Source organism: Lathyrus oleraceus, chromosome 4, assembly GCF_024323335.1.
Source record: "Lathyrus oleraceus cultivar Zhongwan6 chromosome 4, CAAS_Psat_ZW6_1.0, whole genome shotgun sequence".
Lineage (NCBI taxonomy): Eukaryota > Viridiplantae > Streptophyta > Magnoliopsida > Fabales > Fabaceae > Lathyrus > Lathyrus oleraceus.
Window position 1 is genome coordinate 501,019,020 of NC_066582.1, and position 26,154 is coordinate 501,045,173.

The 26,154-nt window shown below is 34.0% G+C and overlaps 3 protein-coding genes across 4 annotated transcripts; 2 read left to right on the forward strand and 1 right to left on the reverse strand.

The window, feature by feature from the left end:
• The first annotated feature begins 10,370 nt into the window (after positions 1–10,370).
• Positions 10,371–14,570, forward strand: LOC127076863 (uncharacterized). 2 transcript variants are annotated; one of them, XM_051018656.1, is made up of 5 exons: positions 10,371–10,464; positions 10,547–10,686; positions 10,872–10,997; positions 11,100–11,238; positions 14,247–14,570. In XM_051018656.1, exons 1-4 carry the CDS (start codon positions 10,441–10,443, stop codon positions 11,227–11,229), a joined length of 420 nt encoding a protein of 139 aa, XP_050874613.1. In that variant the 5' UTR covers positions 10,371–10,440; the 3' UTR covers positions 11,230–11,238; positions 14,247–14,570. The 2 variants fall into 2 exon arrangements, with proteins under 2 accessions (XP_050874613.1, XP_050874612.1); XM_051018655.1 differs by lacking the exon at positions 14,247–14,570 and adding an exon at positions 13,111–13,447.
• A 5,835-nt stretch (positions 14,571–20,405) lies between these two features.
• On the forward strand, positions 20,406–22,744 carry LOC127076864 (probable polyamine transporter At3g19553). The gene is made up of 2 exons (XM_051018657.1): positions 20,406–21,706; positions 21,902–22,744. The coding sequence occupies exons 1-2, from the start codon at positions 20,751–20,753 to the stop codon at positions 22,425–22,427; spliced, it is 1,482 nt and encodes a 493-aa protein (XP_050874614.1). The 5' UTR covers positions 20,406–20,750; the 3' UTR covers positions 22,428–22,744.
• Positions 22,745–23,195: 451 nt separating this feature from the next.
• On the reverse strand, positions 23,196–25,261 carry LOC127076865 (leucine-rich repeat protein 2). Its single transcript, XM_051018658.1, has 6 exons — positions 24,889–25,261; positions 24,727–24,798; positions 24,494–24,637; positions 24,336–24,407; positions 24,144–24,215; positions 23,196–23,642 (listed from the first exon to the last, which is right to left on the reverse strand). The coding sequence occupies exons 1-6, from the start codon at positions 25,230–25,232 to the stop codon at positions 23,576–23,578; spliced, it is 771 nt and encodes a 256-aa protein (XP_050874615.1). The 5' UTR covers positions 25,233–25,261; the 3' UTR covers positions 23,196–23,575.
• Positions 25,262–26,154: the final 893 nt, after the last annotated feature.

A 26,154-nucleotide genomic window follows, 5' to 3' on the forward strand; every position in this document is an offset into this window, starting at 1 on the left:
GTGGCGATGAGATGTTTTGGTGTTCATAAATGGGGGGCTACGATGGCATGAGGTTGAATCGTATGAATCATCTGGACTATAGACAGATGTGTTGGTTGCGTATGATTGGTGGTTAGAGATAGATTCATGGTTTTGAGTTTGGGTGTGGCATGAATTGGTTGCAAGGTTTGGTGTTTGGTGGTTGAGTGTATATGGTAGGGTGATAGTGTGATAATGGTTGTTGGGTTTGGGTGGGTTGACATTGTTTCTGGGCGAGGATTTGTTGTTGGGCGTTTGATGATGAAGCTCGTTGGCGTGGATCAATCAAATACCTCGGTTCATACACAAATTGTGGCGTTGTAACTGACCTAAACCATGTCATATAATGTTAAGTTGTTTTGGCACTATGTATAACTGATTCGTTTAAGATGTGTTGTCGTAGATTCCTCCAATGATGATACATCTCTTTTGTGAAGCCTCTTCAATCAGAATAATCTCATTGGCCATCGTCTCTTTGTTGATTCCAATCTCCCAAACACGTCGGAGGTTCTGGAATTTGTTATTACATGCTGAATTGCAGTTTACATAGTCACTCTGGTGCATCTCCACAGTAATGAACCGGATGATTGGTGTTTTTGTTGTCCAAACTACAGCATCATCATGGTTAACCTGATAATCAAGACCTAAATACGGCCTCTCCAGATAAACTGTATAAGAATTTGACATGATTAAAGGATATATAATTGGATAATTTTTTTAAATCAGAAGTAAATTTGTTTAGTAGTAATACATTGTCTGGTCCAATGTGGTCTAAAAGATTGCGATAGACTACTACAACGTGTTTGGGACATCTATTGTAGTTCATCCCCTTAACTGACCACCTAGATCGAAAAGATTGAAAATATATTAGTTACAGTTAGTTGTAGTATAAATCCTAACAAATTAGAATATTTAATATAAACATGCTTTGTTGCATAGGAGAATATGAATGACTTCTTGTTGATTGACGCAAATGTCGATATTCTTGACCAACATCATGCTTGTAGCAAATAGGCGCAAGAATAAAACGTACAAGTATTGTTTTTTTTGACATTTTTACACAACGAACTATATAGATGGGACAAAATAGTTGAACCCCAACTATATGTGCCTACTTTACTTATGTTTCGTAACAACGACAAATACATAATATTTACCGTATTACTAGTACTTTCAGGAAATAAAAAACTATCAAATAGAATCATAATATAACATCGAGCTTTAATTATCTTTACATACTCAGTAGATTCTTCTTTTAATATTATACTTGAATAATATTGTTTAGGATATTTTAAATTAATATCTTGACCCTAGGTTGACTCGAAGTTTGTCCCGTAGTTGTGTCTTCACACAAAGGGGCACTCAATAATTCCTCGCATGTAGAGTTATCTTGGTTAACTCTACCATTTACGACCTTACCATCGATTGGTAGACCTAACAACATGTAGATGTCCTCAAGTGCGACGGTACACTCACCGAAAGGAAGGTGAAACGTGTGGATCTCGGGTCTCCATCTTTCTAACAAAGCAAGAATAAATTTGTAGTCAATTGAGTATGAGACTATGTTGAGTAGATTAACAAAACCGCATCCTCGAAGATATGGTTCTATCAAAGGATCGTGTGGTACATATTCATATACACGACATCGAAATTTCTTTGGTCATAATAAAAGATAATTAGGAAATAAGTAATAAACAATAGAGACAATATGTTAGGAAATAAGAATAAGTAATAAACAATATAGAATAAGTAATAACATACAAATGTCGCAATATTATTGATTGTTCCTCGATGTTCATCACTCATGGTAAATAGAGACATATTGTTGCAGATAGGTTGAGTGTTACAGATATGATGAGTGTTTCAAAGAGGTTGGATGTTGCAATATTTATAGATGAGAAAGTAACTTGAGTGTAAGCTTGATGGTAAGTTGCATTCACGGGGAAAGTGTACTTTGCATGTGATACATGTGAACATGCGCCAGTGGTAAGGACACATGAATGGATTTTTGCATGTGATGCATGTGAGCATGCGCCATTGGTAAGGGCGCATGAATGGCTTTTTGCATGATGCATGTGAACACACGTCATTGGTAAGGGTGTATGTCTTGTCTTGTTAGGGCAAGGGAATCAGCAGGGAATCATGCATGGTGCATGCCTTATCTTGTTAGGGCATGAGAATTTTGCAGGAATCACGCAGGCACCATTGGTAAGGGTACATGCCTTGCCTTGTCTTATCCATGCAGGAATCGTGGCGGAGATTCTTGTAGTCTGAACCCTAGGGTGTGATGCAAGATTCTTTGTATAAGCCACTGCAAATGGCGCCTAAGTTGTACCCACATAGCATGTATCAGTCCCTTTGGCGCATACCTTGAATTATGGTTGTTCATTATCTACCCTATTTAACTGAATGCTAATACGTGATCAGTGCACTCACCATCAAACATTAAACTTGCATCTTAAAAAAAATGTCTTCATCACCACATTACATGATCAATGCCCATATTGATGGTGAAATATTTGAATGTCATTTATTCAGTTTTTGTTTTCGTAACACATAAGTAACTCGGTTTACAATAAATAGACAATCAAATCACATTTGAAATAAAGAATAGAAAAGAAATTGCAGTATAGTCAGGTGGGACAAATCATCTACAAAAACCTGGTGGTTTTTGCAAATAACCAAGTAAAGTTTTATCAGTTGAAGATTCGAGATGATGGCGATGTTCATCGTGTGTTTCTTAGTCATGAACAATTTGGGTACAACGATACTAAGTTATATATACTAACACAACAAAATCAATTATCTCAGTTTGTTGATCCGTCACAAGTGTTTTGTGAAACTGATGATGATGAACAAGCTGAAGTTGATGTTGTTGACGAGGAAGAAGAAGAAACTGAGTTATTGGTTGATGAAATGGTGAACGATGAAACTGTTGACCAACAGTAAGAGCCATTACCTGTTAGTCATGTATATTATTCACCTCAACACATGACAAGCTTGAATTTTGGTACAAATGAACCTTCGTTAGATATATTTTACAACCTTTATGTGCAAATTCAAGGATCATTGAAAGAAGGAGACAAATTTCGCACAAAAGAAGACTGTGTTAGAGCCATTAAAAAGTATCACATGGATTTATAAGCTGATTATAGGATTAATTGAACTAATGCAACGAGGTATAAGATTTATTATCGAAATGAGCTCTGCCTGTTTTGATTGTCAGCATCTTACCAGAAGAGGAGTGATTCTTGGAAGATGGGTTTTATGGGTCCAATTCACACATGCTTAATCACAGACCTAATGCAAGAACGTCGCAAACTCAACTCTCAGTTAATATGCAATGGAATTTTGTCTGTCATTAGCGACAATCCGTCGCTAAAGGTGAGTACAATAATCTCACATATTGTTACACAATACAACTATACTCCGTCATACAGGAAGGCATGGATAACTAGGACTAAGGCAGTTGAAAAAGTGTTTGGCAATTGGGAGGAGTCATACAAAGAACTTCCAAAATACTTAGTGGCTTTTAAACATTATGCTCAAAGGACTATTGCCAATTTGGAAACGTTGTCGGCGTATATCCTAAACGAGACTTGTGCTAGTGGTAATGGCATATTCCACTGACTTTTCTGAGCGTATCAACCATGCATCAAATGTTTTTCTTTCTGTAAACCTATTATACAAATTGATGGAGCATGGTTGTACGGGAAATATAAAGGAACGCTATTGATGGCAGTGGCATAAGATGGCAACACCAATATTTTTCCAATCGCCTTTGCACTAGTTGAAGGGGAAACTGATGAAGGATGGAGTTTTTTCCTAAAAAATCTCTGATTGCACGTTGCTCCTCAGTCTAACTTATGTTTGATCTCAGACAGACACCCTTCAATAGTGAGTACCTACAAAAACATTGATAATGGCTAGCAGGATCCTCTTTCAACGCATGTCTACTGCATTAGACATATCACTCAAAATTTCATGCGGGAGATCAAAGACAAAACACTATAGAAGAAGGTCGTCAATGTAGGGTGTGCATTAACAAAACCTTATTTCAAACATTACCGTGAAGACATCAGATTGTCAAACATAGATGCAGACAAGGGCATTTGCCAACGGTCAATGATGAGGCCACATTACAACAAATCTTGTAGAATCAATGAACTGTATCTTCAAAGGCATATGAAACCTACCTATAACTACTTTAGTGCAAGCAACCTATTTCAGGCTATGGGCGCTGCTTGAGATCAGACGTTTCAAATGAAGTTCAGTGTTACAATCTGGGCAGTTGTTCAATGATGCTTAAATGAAATTCATTAAAGAGGAAGCTGCCAAAGCTAACACACATGTGGTCACGGTGTTTGACCGTACTAAAGGTTGGTACAGTGTTATTGAGTCAATGGATCACAATGAAGGTAAGCCGAGGGGACACTATCGAGTGGAACTAGATATAGGTTGGTGCCACTCCAGAAACTTTCAAGTCTTTCGTATGCCCTGCTCCCATGTCATACTGACATGTTCAAAGGTTGGACATGATCCTTCCAACTTATTATTTGACGTTTACAAAGTCATAAACCTTTGCAATATTTACAAAATTAGCTTTTCAGTGGTGGCAAAAGAGCATTACTGGCTTGCATATCAAGGGGACATTCTCTGGCACGATGAAATAATGCAAAGAAAGAAAAAGGGCCACCCAAACAGCACCGTATTCGAACCGAAATGGATACGATGAACAAAATGGTTAGATTATGTAGTTCATGTCATCAGTCCGGTCATGATTGTATTAACTGTCCCAGTGTTGGAACAAGCACAACAAGATAATTTTAATTGTAACTCTTTTGCTTTATATTAAAAACAACATTCATTTTATATGACAAACACAACAAATACAATAATTAAACAACAACACAAGATACTACAACAAATAAAATAACATCACAAACAAATACAACACATAAACAATATAACTATGCGATTACAACCATCAAAACAATTTTGTGAGAAGTATACATCATCATGTGAATGTCTCTGTCAGTTTTAATATTGACCCGAAACGAACTTCTCCATTTTGGTTGAATGTCATATCAAACCATTGAATTCTTCTAATCATTTCACCATCTGCAATATCTTCATCTAACCAACGGTTTAAAGTCATGTTAAAATATTTGAACGTATCTATATTCCAAAGTTCGGTCTTTATCAAAGGCTGCATTACTGAAAATATTAAATCGGCATTTCTCTTGTGAATATAAGGACACAAGTATGAATATGCAGACATTTTAAAGAAAATTGAAGGAGATTGAAGGAAAGTGGAAGGAGAGGATAAAAAGTTATATGAAAAATTATGGGAGAATGATGTTGTATTTATAGGTGAGTGGTGGAGCAGTAGCCACATACATTGGTGCACACATAGAAACATTACGCATGCGTCATTGCATGTGGCGCCTACACATGGCCTACACACATGCGTCATTGCATGTGGCGCCACTTCTTACAATTTTCATTGCATGCGCCCAGGCCATTGACACCTATGCTCAATGGAAAAATAGATGTGTCAGTCCAACTGACGCATGCTTCACGAAAGATGGTTATTCCTATAAATATTTTATAAAAATAAGTTATTTTAGAATTTTAATTGAAAAAAGTGATAGTTTTAAAAAAATCATATGCTTTCAATTCTCAATATCACTTTTTCCCCCTTTTTTTACGAGAATTGTATAAAAAAAATTATAAATTAATAGCATACACGACCTATCAAATATAAGTTAAATTTAATTTTATTAACTTAGACTTTGCCGGAGAGTTATGAGAGGAGGAAGAAAAAAAAGACTTTTGAAAATCGATTGTTTTAAAAAATATATAAAAATCTTTAATGTTTTCTTTCAAAAAGATTTTATATAAAAAAATAAAATAATGCTTATTATTAATGAAATTAATATATTTTCAAATTTTAAAATATTATAACAACAAAAACTATATTTAAACTATTTACTTAACTTTTTTTTAATTTCAAATCTCTCCTCCAAACTCTTTTTTCTCTTCCTTCCATTTCAAACTCTCAAACTAAGTCTTAAAATTTTTCCATCAATATAATTCTACAATGGCATTATTTTGATACATTAATATTAAAAATATCTATAAAAAATTTAATCATAAACACGATAAATATTAAATAAATATTTAATTAAAATGAATTATAAGTATATAAGAAAACTACGGTGAGATTCATGAAAGAGTAATAGAGTCATATACCTAAAGATATGATGATGATATCAAATGAAGAGAGACACTTGAAGAGATGAGAAAGTGACATAAAGAAAAGTGAACACACCAAAAAATTATATGTCATCTTACAATCACTACTGGCATATGCTCAATCTTTGTTGTCATTAACTTTCCTCTCTATAGCTCGATATTTTCTGTATAGGTTATATGTTTAGTTTTGTATCACTTTTTCGTATAATTGTATGTTGATAGATTTTATGTGTATGTAGCAATTTATTATGTAAATGCAAGTTTGTGATAGATCTAGTCATTTGAATATTTTTCTGACGATTATGGTTATATGAACTCTTATTGTTAGATTGTTCAAATTCTATTTGATTTTTTTGTGAAAATTAAATTATGATAATTGTTGGATTATTTGTTTAATCAACTCTATATTTCTCAGTTTGTTGTGATTTCTAATAATTTGAGTTAAATGTCATATTCATTTAATCATATGTTTTATAAAACCCTCGTTATCTTTAACTTTCATTTGTAATATGCACATATGTTTATAAACTTTGATTTTTTTAAGAAAATAAATATTTTTGAAAATGGTTTTAGGATAACAATTCAATATACTCCTCTTTTAGACCATTCATCGCGACGCTCATCACGACGCCCTTAAAGGTGTTGGATATGAGCTTGCATTTTAAAAAGTTTGAGGCTCTGATGATCGTGATTTATGTGTTAATGGAGGATGCATAATATTGGATATGCAAATCGTTCATAGCGACACACATCTTTGTTATGGCCTCATGGTCGTCGCTAAAGCTACTACTGACTGACGTCACTACTAGCCCGTTCACCATATTAGAAAGGACCGAGGAGGCAGGCAGCGAGTCGATTGTCGACTATGAAGGTGACCCATGTTATTTTTACCATAGTCCCATGATAGACGCCAATTGTACTTGCTAAAAAGAACAATGATATACAACCATTGGTGTGTACGACTGTCTGTGGTGTTTAAGGTGTTTTAGGGTTAAATCACGTATAATTGTGAGAAGCTTTGTATCTTAGTTTTTTGTTTGATATTGGATATCCTTTTCATAGTCAAATAACGTGGTATATATAATAAGGTTTATTGGTTTCAGGATATTTTCTATCATTAACGTGGGAACGTGGGAAGACTTGACTCTTCCTTAGATAACGGGGGAACATATCCCTCCCCCTGACTAATTTCTATATATAGCTAGTGATTGGACACATCATCATCTATGTATGTTAAGTGAACGAGTCACCTCAGACAGGACAAGCCCAATTGGGCGTCCCATCGCCACATTATTAGAGGATTTCTTCCCCGTATTAAGCGGCATCTTGGCCCATTTATGATGGATTATCACCTTGTAGTGGAGCTTGCCCAAAGTAGAGTCAATTGGCTTATAACGTATATTCTTTCTAAGGTATGATAAAATTATCCCTATACAAAAAAGAAAAAAGAAGATGAAATGTAAGTGTTTTGGATTGTTTGCAAGGTCCAACTAAGAAAGTCCAATAAAATCCGTTGAAGGGAAAAGTACCTAAAACAAATGGACCCCTACCTTAGATAATGACACGTGATTACACCATTTATCACATCACTCACTGTCTATATCCAATCGAACGACCATGTGCATAATGCATTGAATCACAAACAAATGATTTTAACCACCTATACTATATAAAGATCAGACCACATCATTTCAGGTATTAATTAATTCTCGCTCTCATATTGTTTTCACTTAGTAAACTTTGGCGTTTGAGTGCTAACCATACAGGTCCACACCTTCGTACTAGATGCTTGCTCCGTCACACCAAGACTTCATTTTATCAGTTCCTTACATTTATTTATAGTTTCTGAATGGAACAAGGACGTCATATATGGGAAACGACTTTTGATTCCCACCACTTTTCCATAAAAAAACACAATCTCTTCACCAATGACGCAGATCATCAGTCTTCTTATTAAAAATCACCAAACTCCTTCTCGTCAATCACTGATATTCTTCTTTCAAAACACTGATCTCTTTCTTGAACAAACTAGAAAACAAACTTTTGAAGCCATAATAACATTGAAGATTACTAGATTTGCCTCTCAATGTCATGTTGATGTTGCAGTACCGAAGGCTAACAAAGTTCCACCTCATCCTCTAGTATTGAATGATCCAACTCTCATGACTTCTTTATCCACTTGCACAAGAATATCTTTCTCCTCTGAGAGCTAACATAATGCACAATGCATCATCACACGATGACCACTAAATTATACCACAATCGACTATAGTAAATGCAACCTTACAACACATAGCAATTTCGAAGTCACCAAGTTGTAACCATAGTAGAATACACCTTACCCTCTCACCCCGATTCTAGGGGGTGATAGTCACACTCCACCAGGGGTGAGGCCCCAAAAGGTATGTCGGACCCATAACTCACAACTACATTACTCGTGGAAAATGGGAAGGTACAACACATATGACCTAATTTATGAGTGGAAGAAGAACCCACTATCTACGCGCATTCTCGACAGCAGGATGCAATGGTCCCTTGATAAACCCCAAAAGCTAGAAATCTACAACAACAATAGATATCCAGAAGAACTCGCCGGACATGATGACAACATACTAGGGATTTGTGAAGTGTAATTGCTTCGCACTAACCCTTAATAGGGTTGTCATAACTTGGTTTAAAACCCGTATAAACAAAAGCAGAGACTCGTGGAAAGAACTATGTGATTTGTTCACTGCTCAATTCACTGTGACAACCTACTACCATGGTCGTGCTCAACGGGATCATGTAAAAGAATAAGGAAACACTGCGTGAATACATCAGCATAATTACCAAGGTAGTGATAGACGTAGAAGGTTCAAACAATGGATTAAAGTGTTGGATATTCAAAAAAGGGTTGAGAATAAACTACATGTTAAAACAACTAGGGTTAGAGGGAGCTTGTAGTTTAAGTGACTTGTTGAATAGGGACCAACCCTATTTCAACTACGAAGAAGAGCTCCTAGTTGAAGAGAATACTTAAGGAGAGAGAAACCCCAAACATGGTTAGGCTCAAGATAAAAATAATATTCGTCACAGAGATGACGGGGAACGAGGATTCCGATCCAGATTTTCTGCATACATTCCTTTAAACACATTGATGGAGAAAATCTAACGCTAATGCGCGAACAATTATATAAAGAATGGGGAATTGGGAACCCTTATCCAGTTCGAGAGTTAGTTGGGACAAATAAATCAAAGTTTCGTCGTTTCCATAAAAAGTCACAACCACAATTCTAATGAACGTGTCTACCTAAAAGATGCAACATAAGAGATGATAAAAATGGGTCATCTCACTGAGTACACCTGACACGGAGGCCGAAGAGACGACCAATACCAAAAGAAATAGAGAACAAGATGAGTCCCATAAGAAGAAACCGCCTTCTAAATCGGAGAAGGATTCCCCTAAGAATACTATTGATGTTGTAAAGGGATCCAAAGGGAAGAAAGACAGTAGCAACGAAGAAGGAAAATACCAAAAGAGAAAACAACAATACATCACTTCCATCACACATGTTTTCCCAAAGTAAAAAATTCTTTCAAAGAGACTACGAAAAGGATGATTGATGAGTTTATGACAATCAATACGGAAAAGGGAACAACCTTTAACGAATAGTAAAAAACATCATTGATTAAACACTTCGTCTATAAAAAAAAATTACGAAAATAAGAATTTATATTCCTAGATAATCATTTTTTCTTCTGAATTTTTAATTGATAATTTTTTATTATACTATAAAGTTTGGTTAAGTACTCTATGAAGTATAAATAGAACACATATCTTCATAGATTGTGATAATGTTGAATATTTAAAGAGATTAATTGAAATACACTGACAATGTAAAATGATTTTACATTGTCAGTTAATCATAGCCGTTGGATGTTGAAACAAGTTTGACTTTTATTTTAAAAATCTATAAAGTAATACAAACGGTGATGATGATGAATCGATTGTGTAAAATATTTCATATTGAGATTTTAAACATTTTTTAAGGAAATTTAAATTTTAAAAGTTATTTTGAAAATAAATTAATATAAAAACATTAAATAAACCAAACATAATGAATTTGATTTCATGCTCCAAACTTGGAACGCTAAGCCTAAGCCTGTGCGTATTGAAAAGTGAGAATGGCTTCATCTTCTTGTCAATCGGTAATAACCTGCTTCTCTCACTCAAACATTCTCACTTTTCTTCTTCTCTGTTTTTAATTATATACTCGTGTGCGACTATCAGGAAGGTTTATCGGAAGAGGATTACGACTTGATCCATGGCTCTGAATCTGGTTGGGTCGATGCTCGAACTTCATGTCATCATCTACATTCCTTATCCCCCGATCTCACCCACATTCCAACCCCTAATACTCCCTGCAACAGGTTCGCTTTTCCCCCTATTACTTCATTATTCTCCCAATTTCATCATTTTTGCCCTAACTTCACAATTTTCTGCTTAATTGCTTCTGGTTGCTAGTGTTTTTTTTTGTTTATTATCCGGTTGATCAAAAGATTATATGTTTAGAGCACAATGAATCAAAATGTTATTTTGATTTTTTTTACTTCAGGTGCCAACATCCGAATGAAAATTGGTTGTGTTTGTCATGTAAAGACGTGCTCTGTGGCCGATTTGTGAACAGACATATGCTCCAGCATTTTCGTGAAACTAATCATAGTGTGGCCCTCAGTTTCAGGTACTTATGAATCATGATGCTTCTATTTACTGTGTGCACTTTGAGTTTGACCCCCCAAATTTTTTTGTGCTGCCTTTTTCATTGAGTCATTTTGTCAAACAGTGATCTGTCAGTATGGTGCTTCTCCTGCGATGCGTACTTGGATGCTCATGTTATTCAGCAATTGCGCCCTGTTCATGAAATGGCCTATGTATTGAAGTTCGGGGAGCTTCCACCAGTTGGAGCAAGCTAAAGCCCAAAGGTTCGTCTAGGAGTTGACCATGGTTTATTATTTTCACATCTTGTAGTTTTGGAGTGGATCAATAATTTTATACAATGACTTTGGATCTTTTCGATTTCTACATTACATTTGGATTACCTGTTTTTTATATTTGGGTATTTGAACTAGTGCTTCATGAAATACTTTGTCTGGTGTTTGAATATCATACAACTCCGGAGAGGCAAAGGTCTTTTATTGGTAATACAATCTGTAGAATTTTGATTGGACATGTGTTTCCTAAAATAAGGAACTCGAAATTACTTTAAGAAAATGGAACCTTATGCGTAATATAGCTCGAATGATCGTTAGAACTACCTATTTATCGCCCTCCTTCCCTAATGTTGGTGTTTCAAATGTTTGGAATTAATTCTCTTGATACAAATGAACAAGAAAACATAAGAAGGTGACATAAGTAGTTGTCATGGCTGCTATGGCCAAAGCTTTGATAAATTCAACGAAGATAAAAAGGCTCTGGACATAAAACTATAGATGAAAGAGTATGGGTGTAGTGCTAAAAACGGAAGATGAAACACTGATGGAATGAATTGCTTAATTAAAATTTTACTAGGAAGGAATCCACTACCAAGAGTTGCTTCAAATCTACAACTAATAACAAACTGGTCTATCAATACTATGCATAAGACTCCTTCATCTTAAATGATATCTGCAATAACTCTGATTCAGTTTTTTTCTATCTCTTATGTTAAAAACCTAAGATTTGAGTTCCTAAAGAGAGAATGCTTTATGCTTTATTTAAGAAATACTATAATTCCAAAGAATTGGAGAGAATCTCTCCTCCAGTGGTTTCCATGTTCAAATACTGAATTGTACATTAATCCATGATTCTTCAATTGCTACTTCTTTTTGCTTGATTTGTGTCATTTAGGCTGTTATGTATCACTGCCTTCCTCTGCCACTTTGTTTACTTTTGCCTTTCTCTGGTGCTTTGTTTTTTCAGATATTTGTTTTTTTAGTATTCTTTACATACATGGTATTTTCAAGGTTATGTGTTCTTCCTGATTATTAGTGGGTAAGTTTGTAATCTTATTTATTTTTCCAATCATACAACTGTTGCGGGTATGTGTTCTTCCTGAATGATAATGAGAACACATCATGTTATACACTTTTCCTGTTAATATGGTGTAAATATTGTTTCTGGTTTGCCGTGTGCCTGATTGAATAGTGTATGTGCTGTGCATGTAGTGTTTGTTATATGTGCTAATTCCATGTTTCTCATCTAAACTTATTTATCATTCTTTGTGATATGTTTAGCAACCTTCACTTGTATGTCGTCTGTGAATTAATTTTGTATTTTTGTGTATGCATTGATTAATTTAAAGTGGTTGCTTAAGATGTTTGGTTCTGCGATGAGGAAAGTTGATTTTGAGGTAATTTTTATAAAATTGATTCCGTATAAAAGTGAATTGAAGGTAAAGTGATTTATGTTTGAATATTTTCATGCAAAAGTGAGTTGAATGGTAAATTTAAGTGTTAAAATCACAATATAGTGCATGTTTGTTTTCACGTCTCTCCATGCCACAAACATACGCTTACTTAACACTCCAATTAGTGCTTCATCTTTTTCACGTTTTTCTGTCTTGGAATGCATTGCAGACGTGAGTTTACATGGGTAAAAGCTTATCCAAACACATGCATGGATTCAAAAGCTACAAATCCTAACTTTAAGGAGAATTAATTCTAATTCAAAATCAATTCACTTTAGAGAAACCAAACATGTCAAAATCAAATCTACACCCCTAAAATCACTTTTGACTCTTTCAAAAGTGAAACTAAACATGCTTGAGCCATATATTTCTCTGGTTTTGAGACTACTATTTTTATTTGATGATGCAGTCTTACTCTTAGACAAGAGAAGTGTGAGCCGTTTGGCATATTTGTTGCATGGTGCAAAGAGGGCAGAGATACTGGACAGGGAGCACTATCTGCTTAGTGTTTTAGAGGAATGTCATGATGAGTGATTCTAAAGGATATTATTGTGTATGTTGTTTCTCTATGAGAAAGTGGTAGACATGGCAACCAAACTCGTACTCACGAGTATCTGTTCGGGTTTGGATTTGAGTTTTTTCCAATTTAAAAATGATGGGGACATTAGTATCCACCTCAAACTCGTGTCTGTCGATAATTTGGAATATTTGATTTTGATAATTTAAAATATTAATTGTTTGATTAATACATTGATATTTGGTTTAGATTTAATTAATTATTATTTTAGTTGTATGTTTGAAAATTTAAATCATTGTTTTAATTTATTATTTCTAATATTTATTAGATCGGAATATTTTACGAGTTTTGGGAAATAACTTATTTCAATTAAAAAAATATGATTCCAATGTCTGGATGAGACGGGACGGGGATACCCGAATCCGTTTAGGGTGGATTTCGGGTTCAATTATTTATCTCCATTTAGATTTGGGATAGGGAATGGGTATTCAACTGAGATTCAGGTTTGGGTAAGAGGAAGGTAAAAGCCGTCCCCACCTGCCCCATGCCGAAAGTGTTATTCTTAGGCTTGTTATGATATTAAGTTTTGAGTTGTTTTGGAGGGTTTTCTTTTGTTCTTTTTTTTTCATCCTTCATTCAAAGACTCAATGGATGTCTTATTTTGTCCTATGCTATGTACTTGTTTATTTCTGGGTGGCAAACAGATATTTTTCTTCTATTTTTCATTCAAATGTTGTTAACATGTGAAGGATCTTTTCTTCTGCGCTTCTTCCTCAAAATACAGCTGCACATGTTGATACTTGAGACCTGGTTGTTTCAACTGAATGTGGCTTATGATATGTGACAGCTAACATGAATGAATGCATTGCTTTTACTGAATATTATTACATGAAACATAGCTCAGAGGTTTATTTCGCATCAGCTTTAGTTAATTTGAATTATTTTTTTGGCAGAGGACCCTTGGTTCATTGTTTCTATTATCATGCCTTTGATTATATTGTGAACCAGTTTGCTTTTTGAAACTACAGGTTGTTTTTACTCCAAAGAAGTTGAATGCTTGACAAATGCTTAATCGATAAATATAAAAGGATCCGCCATTGCTTATAAAAATTGTTATAAGGGCCGGCATTAGTTGTATCTATATGAGAAAAGTTACAAACTTAGTTTAATACATATCATACCTTTTTTTTATAAAAAGTCTTTAAAACTATGTGCAATAATTGGTTTTTGATGTCGAAATTTGTGCATGTTTTGATTCTATATTTGCTTCACGGGGAGATAGCGTTGTATGATTTATATAATATAAGGTTCTAGTTTAACATTTATTTTGTTAATATAATGAGTTTATAACACTTCTTTATTTATTTAATTTCCCTGATATTCTCTATTGAAGTATAATCATTTGAGCCAAACGCAACATGGTTGATAGATTATGAAAATTTATTTTACAAAAAAAACTTAAGTATGGTTACAACACATTTTTCTTTCTCCGCTATGAATATATTGTTAGCGCAACATTTTGTTGTGATGCAATCAAGAAACATATGCAATGAAAAGTATGAAATATGGTGCTGAAAGTGAATTGATTGTATTTGCCGTATCTTAAATTTTGTTCGGGTATTTTTTTTTCATTTTCTTTTGTTGTTTTTGTTCGTTGCATTGTCTATAATTAATTTTGAAGATATACTTATTGTTAACCAATTATTTCAAAGCGAATCTCGTGCAAATGTTGTTGGAACAAAATTAATTTATCTCATATCTCTTAGATTTTGATGATAACAAAGTATTTAAAGAACAATTAGATATACTAATATATGTTCAAGTGTAAGATCATAAACTAAAATTTCAAAAATAATTCAAGTATTGGTTATAACTGTGAACATTTATAGAGAAGTTTAAAGACTAGAATATGATGGATTAGAAGCTGAAGACCAAATTTTGAAGGGGTCATCTTTTGAAGGTTAGAGTCTGAAGAAGTCAGTATCTGAAGATCAGACTTTAAAGAAGTTTGTCTCTGCTGATCAGAACTTGAAGACTAGTCAAAGCGCAAGGACCAAGGTGACTCTTATAGGTCACTGTCAACATCTGAGCTCACTTTGTCACGTGAAGACGTAAAAGTTTTTTTTCATAGAGTCAGCTGGGATGTAACCGATAATTCCTATTGTAGCAAAGTAATTTCAAACAAGCTTTCAACGACATTAACCATTTGAAGAAACATCTCAATGTCTCTATTTAAGCTTCTCATGAACTCTCTTGTGCCGCATCTTCAACGACCTTCTCTATTTAAGCTTCTCATGAACTCTCTTGTGTTGCCTCTTCAACGAACTCTCTATTTAAGGAGCTGAAGACTTGAAGAACAAAAAAATAAACTATTGACATTCAAAGAGAAGTTACTCTATCAAAACAAAAACACAAGTTTAACTTAGAATTTCTTACCTTTGTATATTATAGAAATTTCTAAGTCTTAAAGAGTTCATCTTGAGTTGTATTTTATCTACACCTCTGATTGTATATAAAGTGTATTATTCCAACAATCTTTTATCTGTTAGGTAGATTGTTAGAAGTCTCTTACTTAGTGTTTGAGCATTTGAAGTCTCTTGTTTATGTGCTTGAGCATAGAAGTTTCTTGCTTGTCTGTTAAGTCTTTTACCAGTGTGCTTGAGTATTGAAAGTCTCTTGCTTGTGTGTTTGAGCATAAAAGTCTCTTACTTTGTGTTTGAGCATTGAAAGTCTCTTGCTTGTGTGCTTGAGCAAATTGTAATCTTGTATGATTATAGTGAAAATCTCTTGTAAGTACAAGGGAAATGGATTACTCTCGAGTTGTGAGAGGAACCAAGATAACTCTGCGTGTCTCTCTTCTTTCTTGCATTACTTATTCGTTGCCTACCTCTTACCTCTGATTGATTTAGATTATATACTTTGTGTTTAGAATATGACTAAGAGTTTAAAAAGAAAGAAAAAGTCAACACAATTCAACTCCCCCTTCTTGTGTTTTTCTCACCTTCAGTTGGTATCAGAGTCTGGTATGTGCTAAACACTTAACAATGATGCAGAAAAGATCATTAAAAAACATATTGAATCATGTATGGTGTTTCTGAATCAGATAGTGGTACTCCTAATCCACATGCTGCTATTAATCATGATTATAACACTTCAGAAAAGAATAATTATACAACTAGACCTCAAACTTTTAGTAGGGACTCTACTGAGTTTGATTGGTGAAAGATCAAGATGTATACTCATATCATAGGTCTTGATGATGTGTTGTGGAATATTTTTGAAGATGACATTGATATTTCAGTAAAGGGAGAAGGAATGGTAACTAATAAAAAGATTCTCACATTGCACAAAAAAGACCTATAGAAAACATCACAGAGTTAGAGACATTATGGTTGATGTTTTACCTCACATTGAGTACATCAAGATTATTGATAAATCTACTGCCAAGACCATTTTGATTTCCTATGTGCTACTTATGAAGGGAAACAACAAATTAAGCATGCTTTTATTTCTTCTTTTTTTTAGACCATTATGCCAAGGAGTATTAAGTGATGTAACTTCATGTCTTATGCCTTCTATGATGTAAAAGTACTCAAATTTCTTTGAGGTATACTCTCAACCACCATCATTTCTCAAAATTATAATCGTTTTTCCATTCTCTTTCTCAATCAAGATTTTGAATTTCTTGAACACTTCAAGAGCCTTACTTTTAAATTTGATGGTATACAACCACAACATTTTTGTATGTATAAATGAAATTGATGAAATACTTGCTTCCACCTAGTGACAATACCTCAAAATGGCACATATATAAAAATGCATAACCTCTAGTATTTCATTTGATCTCTTATGCATGTTAGATAAAAAAATAATCTTCTTTTACTTGCCTCTCAAATAGGTTTCACATGTCATTATGTTTGCATTTAGTTTAGACAACTCATGTACTAAGTTCATAAAGCTTAATTGACTAAGAATTATAAATTTAGATGACCATACATCATATGTCGTTTCCCTCAGGTTTATCAATACTTGACACCCATATTTGCAGTATGGATGTTACATTTAAATGTCTAATTCTATAATAATTCCGACTTCACTATTAGCTTCTTGTGGATCAACAGTTAACATGTTGGTTGGAAAACCACTTTGTATTAAAAATCACGCCAACAAAAACCATAAGCGGCGAGTAATTTTATTTTATATCCACATGAATTGGTTTATGTCGACCGGATTGCCGAAACTATACTTACTATCATAAACATGAAAGACATAATATAAACGAGGGTGTGCGTGACACAATTGAGTTAAATGTGCAATAATTGGAAATCTTAGGTAACTAAACTAATGAGAGAAAATATAGTGGTATAAACTATTCTCTTCAAATCCTTTGACCGTTCAATGTAGTCAATCCCGGTTTGAACATATAATTAGCCTTCTTATATCAGAACTATTTTACTAAATAGTTACACACAATTTCTTGTAGCATAACCCACTTGGCCTGATTAGAATCCCTAAATATCTCGAGGAAAGTTACGATTGAAGAAGGGTTGATCGATCATAAAATAGCTATATCATGACCGAGTATGCCTTATGTCCAATGATCATAAACATGTCTCCCAAAACTATTTGGTTAAAATATGCAAAGTTAGTTATAATTGCTATCTAAAATGATTCCCTCAACTTAGCAGACAGGAAAAAAATAATAAGCACACAAAATAAATAAATTATAAAAAGGGGTTAATTACATAGAACAAATACATACACATCATATATTTCACATTATCGGAGGAAACTTCATCTAAGGGGACTAGTTAATAGCCCTTAACGAATTCATGGTCAGTACAATATATAAAAGAGTATATGATTTAGGATGATCTTGATGTCCCCTCACCCATCTCCAAATCTTTATAAAAATCTTTATAAAATTCAAAATTCTAATGACTAAACATCTCGCCTTCCCCATTCGCATGCCTTATAGGTATGTTGCGATTTTTGCGACTTATCTATCATAGTAATATGTGATTGCATTTAACGCCTTGCTTAAACTCTGTGAAAGTGACACATTATTCCTAGAAGCTAAAAATCACACCATTATGGTATAGGTGCACCACCACTTCTTCTTAAGTTGATTTTTTTTTAATTTCTGCCCCAATCATGTCGCTTTCCTGGATGAACACAACACTTTTCTTGCTCTTTTTACAACTTCTATTTATTTTCTTTCATTTCTTATATGTGAATCATATCCTTGCATTGTCATCATAACTTTCATAGTAAATATCATAAAATTTTCTTGACTAGGACAATTATGACTTGAATTTGTATTTGCCACGTTTCTTTAGTGTCTTTATTAAATCCTAAAAAAATAAACAATTTAAAAGTAAAAGGTACTTAAGATGACTTGAAATCAGACTAAAACATGTTATGATGAATTACAATCACAATGAATTACCATTCATGATAACTCAAAAATGTTTCTCTACTATTTGCCATATACTTAGTAGGTTGCACATATCCCAGGTACATATAATATCTTTTCAATAAATGTATTCTTCCCATTTTCCTCCTAATTACAATCTTACATATGCCTTATGTTGTAATATAACTACTATTTGCAAGTATAATATTGGTTTTATTTCTTGAATAAAAATTTATAAGTTATTCCTTGTATCCAATCATATGATTTGAATATTCTGAGTCAAGATACCATAACTCACACCATGGATTTTCTTCGGAAGTTGTGGCCATTAACAAAAATACTTATGAATTATAGTCATCATCATTAGTTATTATTAGTTATGTGTGCCTCTTCATCATTTCTTCTTCCATTATCTCTTATGCCAATATTCATCAATAAAATATCCAAAATTCTCACAATTGTGGCACTTCACTCTTCATTTATCAAATTATTTCTTCTTTGATTGGTTTGTATCAGAGACTCATTCTCTTTTGGAGGATTCATATTCCCTATCAACCTTTGACTTTCCATTGTTAACTTCCATTCTTGAAGCCTCAATTGCCTTTTTTTTTTAATTTCTTTTATGGCTCTCTTTTTTCCACCACTTGAGCCTACAAATCTTGTTGGAGTGACCTCTCAGCTCTTAATCATTATGAATTCATGATCCTCCAAAGAACTTTGCAATTCCTCGATTTTCATAGTCTTCAAATCTTTGGACTCTTGAATCGCCACCAATATAAAATCAAGTCTTGAAGTCAGAGATTTCACCACCTTTTGAATCAAGTGTTGACCAATAGCTATTTTATTATAAGTTTTTTTATTCAATACTGCAATCAATTTAGAGAAGTAGTCACCTATCATTTTGTCCTCTTCCATCTACTTAGACACATACTTTCTATTTAAAGATTGAATCTTCACTTGCTTCACCTTTTCTTTACCACCATGATATTCTCTAGAGTATACCGTGCCTCGATTAATATTGTCACCTTTAAAATATTTTCAAAATGATAAGCATCTACATTTTATTAAATGTAGAGAAAAGTCTTGCAATCTTTCTTCTATGAATCCTTAAATGCGGTTCTTACACATTTATGGGCTCTGCTCTTAGTTCTTCATATAACCATTTTGCATCATCTCAAGCATTTTTGAGCTCGAAACAAGGGTTTCATAAAAACTCTTCCGCTTTTCCAATTACTTCCATCAAGAACCAAGATCTTCGATGAAAATCCACCATTTATGTTTGTTCTTGCTGATCAAGAACGTTGAAAAATCAATCCTCACTTTATGTTTTCTCAATGATATGACCCCTCATAATTTTCTCGTGTTTTTCTTGTATCGACACCAATCCAAATTTTGAAAATCAAATCTCTCACTAGTATTGAAATAACTTTGCTTTAATATCAAAATCAAACTCTGATACTAATTATTATGACAACACTTTATTTCCTATAATACAAGAAAGAATACATATGAAATAGAGATGATGAAATATAGTGCCGAAAGTGAATTGATTGTATTGGATTAAAACTCAGAAAGAACACAATGACTTTATATATTTTTGGTCATATAACTAAGCCAGCTAACTAACTTAACTAGATACAGTAGTTATTAAGTCTCTAATCAAAATCACTTAACAAATTTTAGACACATGGTTAAGTAACACACAACATCTATGACAATTTTGAGTAAGCTATATTAATTACATCTATGTTCATCTAGAAGGAAGCACACACCTCTTTCTATATATGGAAGTAAAACTCACCACTCTGTTTTCCATGTTTTGCTTAAATATATAAATGTTTGTTATAAATTACATGTAACTCACAAATTTAGTATAAAACATAAAACCTAGAAACTATGAACTATTTTTAATTTAGTATTTTAATCATTGTTTTTGATATTGTGGTTCATTGATTAACAAACGTTAAATTCTATGCTATCTGTAATATTTTATGATTCATTTTGATCTCTTAAATTTTGATCCCTCCGTTGACAATCCAATTACCGTGTTTGATCCATTTTTGGTGGCTTAAGAAAATCACAATCGATCACACTTCTTCACCGATTTCTTCTGTTGATGGGTGAAGAGAGTGATGATTCCAACAAATCCAATCCAAAACTAACCTTATTACCTCTCATTGCTCTCATCTTCTACGAAGTTTCCGGCGGTCCTTTCGGAATCGAAGATTCTATCAAAACCGGCGCCGGTCCTCTTCTCTCCCTCCTCGGTTTCTTATTTTTCCCTCTCATTTGGAGCGTTCCTGAAGCTCTCGTCACCGCCGAACTCGCCACCACTTTCCCTCACAACGGTGGTTATGTCCTTTGGATTTCATCCGCTTTTGGTCCCTTTTGGGGCTTCCAAGAAGGCTTTTGGAAATGGTTCAGTGGCGTCATGGATAATGCTCTTTACCCTGTTTTGTTCCTCGATTACTTGAAGCATTCTTTTCCGGTTTTTAACTTAATGATGGCTAGAATTCCTGCTCTTTTAGGAATCACTTTTTCACTTACTTATTTGAATTATAGAGGTCTTCACATTGTTGGTTTCACTGCTGTTTTGTTAGCTGTTTTCTCACTTTCGCCGTTTGCTGTTATGGCGATTCTTTCTGTTCCGAAACTTAGGCCGAGGCGATGGTTTGTTGTCGATTTTAACAAAGTGAATTGGCGTGGTTACTTCAATAACATGTTCTGGAATTTGAATTACTGGGATAAAGCTAGTACTCTTGCAGGGGAGGTTGAAAATCCGAGTAAAACTTTTCCAAAAGCGCTTTTTGGAGGAATTGTTTTGGTGATATGTTCGTATTTGATTCCACTGCTTGCAGGGACTGGTGCTTTGAGTTCATCTCCAACTGAATGGGCGGATGGTTATTTTGCTGAAGTGGGGATGTTGATTGGTGGATTTTGGCTTAAACTGTGGATTCAAGCCGCGGCTGCTATGTCTAATCTCGGTTTGTTTGAAGCAGAAATGAGTAGTGATGCTTTTCAGCTTCTAGGCATGAGCAAAATGGGATTGCTTCCAGCTGTTTTCGCATCAAGGTGAGCATTGTTTTGTCTTTGAAATAGATTGTATATAAGCAACATGGTTATTATCTGATTTGTAGTGTCTTTAGTACCTACAATTTCGACTTTTAAGAGAATGCTGAATGAATATATTCGATATTATTCGTATCAGTGGTGTAAATGAAGAAGTTACAACTATCTAACATTGATGCGGTTCAATATACTTTCTAGGTCTAAGTATGGAACACCGACTGTTAGTATTTTGTTCTCTGCTACTGGAGTTATATTCTTGTCATGGATGAGCTTTCAGCAAATAGTAGAGTTCCTCAATTTCTTATATGCTATAGGAATGCTTCTCGAGTTTGCAGCTTTTATAACATTGAGATTGAAGAAACCAAATCTTTGCAGACCTTATAGAGTTCCGTTGCAAACATTTTGGGCGGCCATGCTTTGTTTGCCTCCAGCTTTGTTGCTTATACTTGTTATGTGTCTGGCTTCTTTGAGGACGTTATTTGTGAGTGGAGCAGTAGTAATCGTCGGATTTGTACTGTACCCAATCTTGATTCAAGCCAAGGATAAAAATTGGTTACTATTTGAAGCTGAACAACTTTCATCACCTTCCAATGGTTGGCAGGAATGTATTGTTTCAGAATTGGTTGATAATGAAAACAAGGATGCTGAGCTTCTTGTGAGCTCACCATTGCCTATTGTGGAAGAAGAATTGTCGTTAATACAAAGTGATTCTAACCCAAGCTAGAGTCTTATCTTGACATATTTTGTGGACAATTGACATAAGATTGTTACATATATTTTGTCGGAGGTAGCAAGAAATGAATATGGTTTTTGAGTATGCTGTTGATTAGAGTATCCAGATGGGCCAGGGTAAAACAATTGTTCAAAGAGCAGCGAGAGGCTGTGACCAAATCTTCTACATTACATTGTAACTTACCATCAATTTTATAGAATTTTAGTTATTTTAGTTCAAAGAAAATACTTAAAACATGTTTGTTTCTGCATTTTAAACCCTTTCACTGAACACCCAACAATCTTTTCAAGGGATAGCATTTGGTTCGACTCATGGTGCCACTGCAATTTTTTACATTTCTAATCACACTTGATTGTTTAGAGATTTGATTTTGATTCACATTTACTATTAAAAGAAATTTTACACCACTCAACTGTACATTGCTGCTGCATTTTTTTAACTATCATTTTGAAAGCTGAATCTTACTTATTTTGTATCAACATGGTGCTTGATTATGCAAATATTTGCCTAAAAATAGATCATGCAATTTTTTTTGATTATTAGTAGAAAGACGCAGTCATGATTTATAGTGTCCTCCCCAACCATTGTTCCTTGTATTACTAGGAAACTAAATAGTGGACAATATATTCCAAAAAGGTAATGGTTCATATAACTAACCAGATAAAACTACACAACTACTATTTTTTTTAAATGAGTACATTGAAACTACAATAACGTAAACTCAGAAGAATGCTTTGCAGGAACATAGTTTACACTGCATTAAATTAAGGTACAGGATTTGTCATAATTGAATACTGCGTCTGAATAACTCGCCCTGTGCTGGAACATAAATTCAGCCAAACTTCCAATGGACGGCCAAATTAAACAGAAGAATTAGGCATCAAACCACAATGTATATAAAAGCGAAAAAATTACTAGAAACACGTTTACTTGATAATCAACATGATCCTAGTCTTGCTATGCAGCCTAACCAGAGAGACAGATGATAATATCATCTTATTTACTATTACATATATTTTGACATACACCTGTCTCTTAGATTCATTTTGTAGCAATCATACATCTCTGATACTACTAACTGCCCATGTCAAGAAGCCTCTTCATAACAATCTGAGGAGGCCAGTATTCCTCAACCTTTCTTAGCATCCAAAGTCATAAGGAACCAGTCCTTTCAGTTCTGGGCCGTTGAGCGCGTTATTTTCAAAACTGAAACATGAGTAGCAGACATATATTTACTTCAGTTTCAAACGTTATGAATATACAAGTTTGAGCAACTTTTCTACATGGCGGGATACTTTGCAAAAGTATTTATGTATCTCATCCTTAAATATTTTGATCCAAATCAATTATCATCTCATGCATATCAAACATGGTCATTCAATCTCAGTTGAGTCATAAGCGTGATACAAACGAGACCTGCTAGGATGCTTGACAATGATAAACTAAAAGTTACTGAGAATGACGCAACGCAGTGGTATATTAAGTAAAGATGTTTGACATTTTCAGCAGGGTTTGTGTTGGAATTAATTCAACATATGATTTTCGGTAACTGATCTTGGTTTTACTCTACTAACTGAAACTACAATTTACATGGTAGCTGTAAATACGAGGAACTGTATGATAAGTTCTGAAGAGTTAAAGTAGTAGATTTATCAGGCCATTCGAGTTGGTTAGTATCAACTAGACTAACAACAGTTAGTGTAATACCTTTCTGCTGGGAAAGATCCAAAGTTTCCATCTACTGGTATGGTACCACAGAGGTCATTATTGGAAACATCACTGCCAAATCACAATCAAGGTTTCAAATTAGCTGATAAATGAAATTGATCTTGGATTTTCTCCATTCCAGGGAACCGGAAGAAGAAAAAGAAAAAAAGGTATTGAAATAAATATACTGACAGAATTTTGAGATTTTTAAGATGAGTAAGTTCTCTTGGGATAGGTCCTGTGAGCTTATTGTTGTTTAGCCTCCTACAATACAACCAAATAGAATGAGATTAACAGATGTATAAATATTTGTCGAATAAATCAACATGTATGAAGATAAAGAGACTTACAGGAATTTAAGTGTCTTCAAGTTGCTAAAGGACTTTGGGATATTACCTTCGAATTGATTATCATACAAATCCATACTAATAAGGTTCTTTAAATTACCAAGTTCCTGAGGAATGTTGCCATTAATATTATTATTATATAACTCCCTGCAAATGCCATAAAGAATTTCATTGATAAAATTGTATTACTAGTTGGGTGATAATTGATAGTAAGACATAGAATTGTAGTAGCTTACAAGTATTGAAGGTGAGTCAATTGGGCGAGTTCAGGTCCCAAAGAACCAGAGATGTTAGAATTACCCAAGTCTCTGAAATTGAACAAGAGATTAGAAGGGTAGTAATAATAAGTAAGAAATGGATGGATCTGAAGAGAGAGAGAGAGAGAGAGAGAGTGTTACAGGCGAATAACGTGGTTGTTGGAGTCACAGGTAACATGGAACCAAGTACAGGAGTTAACAAGAGTTGGGTCCCAGCTTTGAAGAACGTTGTTGGGATCATAAAGTCTGGTTCTCAAAGCATGTAAAGCGTTTCCTTCAGAGTTTGTTGAGAGGGATGGGAGAGGAGATTGAAGGAGGAAGAAGATGAGAAATAAGAGAGAGAGAAACATATTGTTTGGTTGTTTGTTAGTGTGAGTAGAGAGAAAGAGGAAGAAGGAAGACGTTAATGTTTTGTTAGAGGAGAGAGAGAGAGAGAGAGAGTAATAAGTCAAAAGAGAAATAGTAGTAGTAGTAGGTATGTACATTACGAAACAAGATATTGACTTGACTAGATGATGAGAAAAACCAAACCAAATCCAAATTGCCAATTACCCCAACTTCATCCTCGGGACTCACGCGTTTATTCTACTGTTTTTCCTCTCGCACCACTCCACCTTCATAATTCCAATTTCACATTAAATAAATAAATAAATATATAAATATATATATATATATATATATATATATATATATATATATATATATATATATATATATATATATATATATATATATATATATATATATATATATATATATATATATATATATAGTGGGGGCATGCACCCCTATTTTAGTGCAAGTAGTTTCATCCATGGGTTCAACGTCCTGTTAAGATGTTCAAACGTATTTATATTTCAAAATCGGATCTTCATCGGAGGTTGCACTATTGAAAATATTAAATCGATATTTCTCTTGTGAATATAAGGACACAAGTATGAATATAAAGATATGGGAAAGGGTAAAAAGTTGTATGAAAAATTATGGGAGAGAGATGTTATATTTATAATAGATGAGTGGTGGAGCAGTAGCCATATGCATTGACGCAAACATAGAAGCACTATGCATGCGCCATTGCATGTGGTGCCTTCACATGGTCTACACATGCATGTGGCGCCTTCACATGCATGCGTCATTGCATGTGACGCTAATGAATACAACTTTCAATGGATGCGCTCATACCATTGGCGCCTATGTTTAATGAAAAATAAGTGCGTCGGACTGATGCATGCTTCATAAAAGGTGGTTATTCCGATAAATATTTTGAAAAAAATATTATTTTAGAATTTTTATTGAAAAAAATGATTATTTAAAAAAAAATCTTTACAAATCTATAAATATGTGAGATTTTCATTTATTTGGTCTAAAACTCCTTCTTTCTCAATGCTTATAGAAAAATATTATATT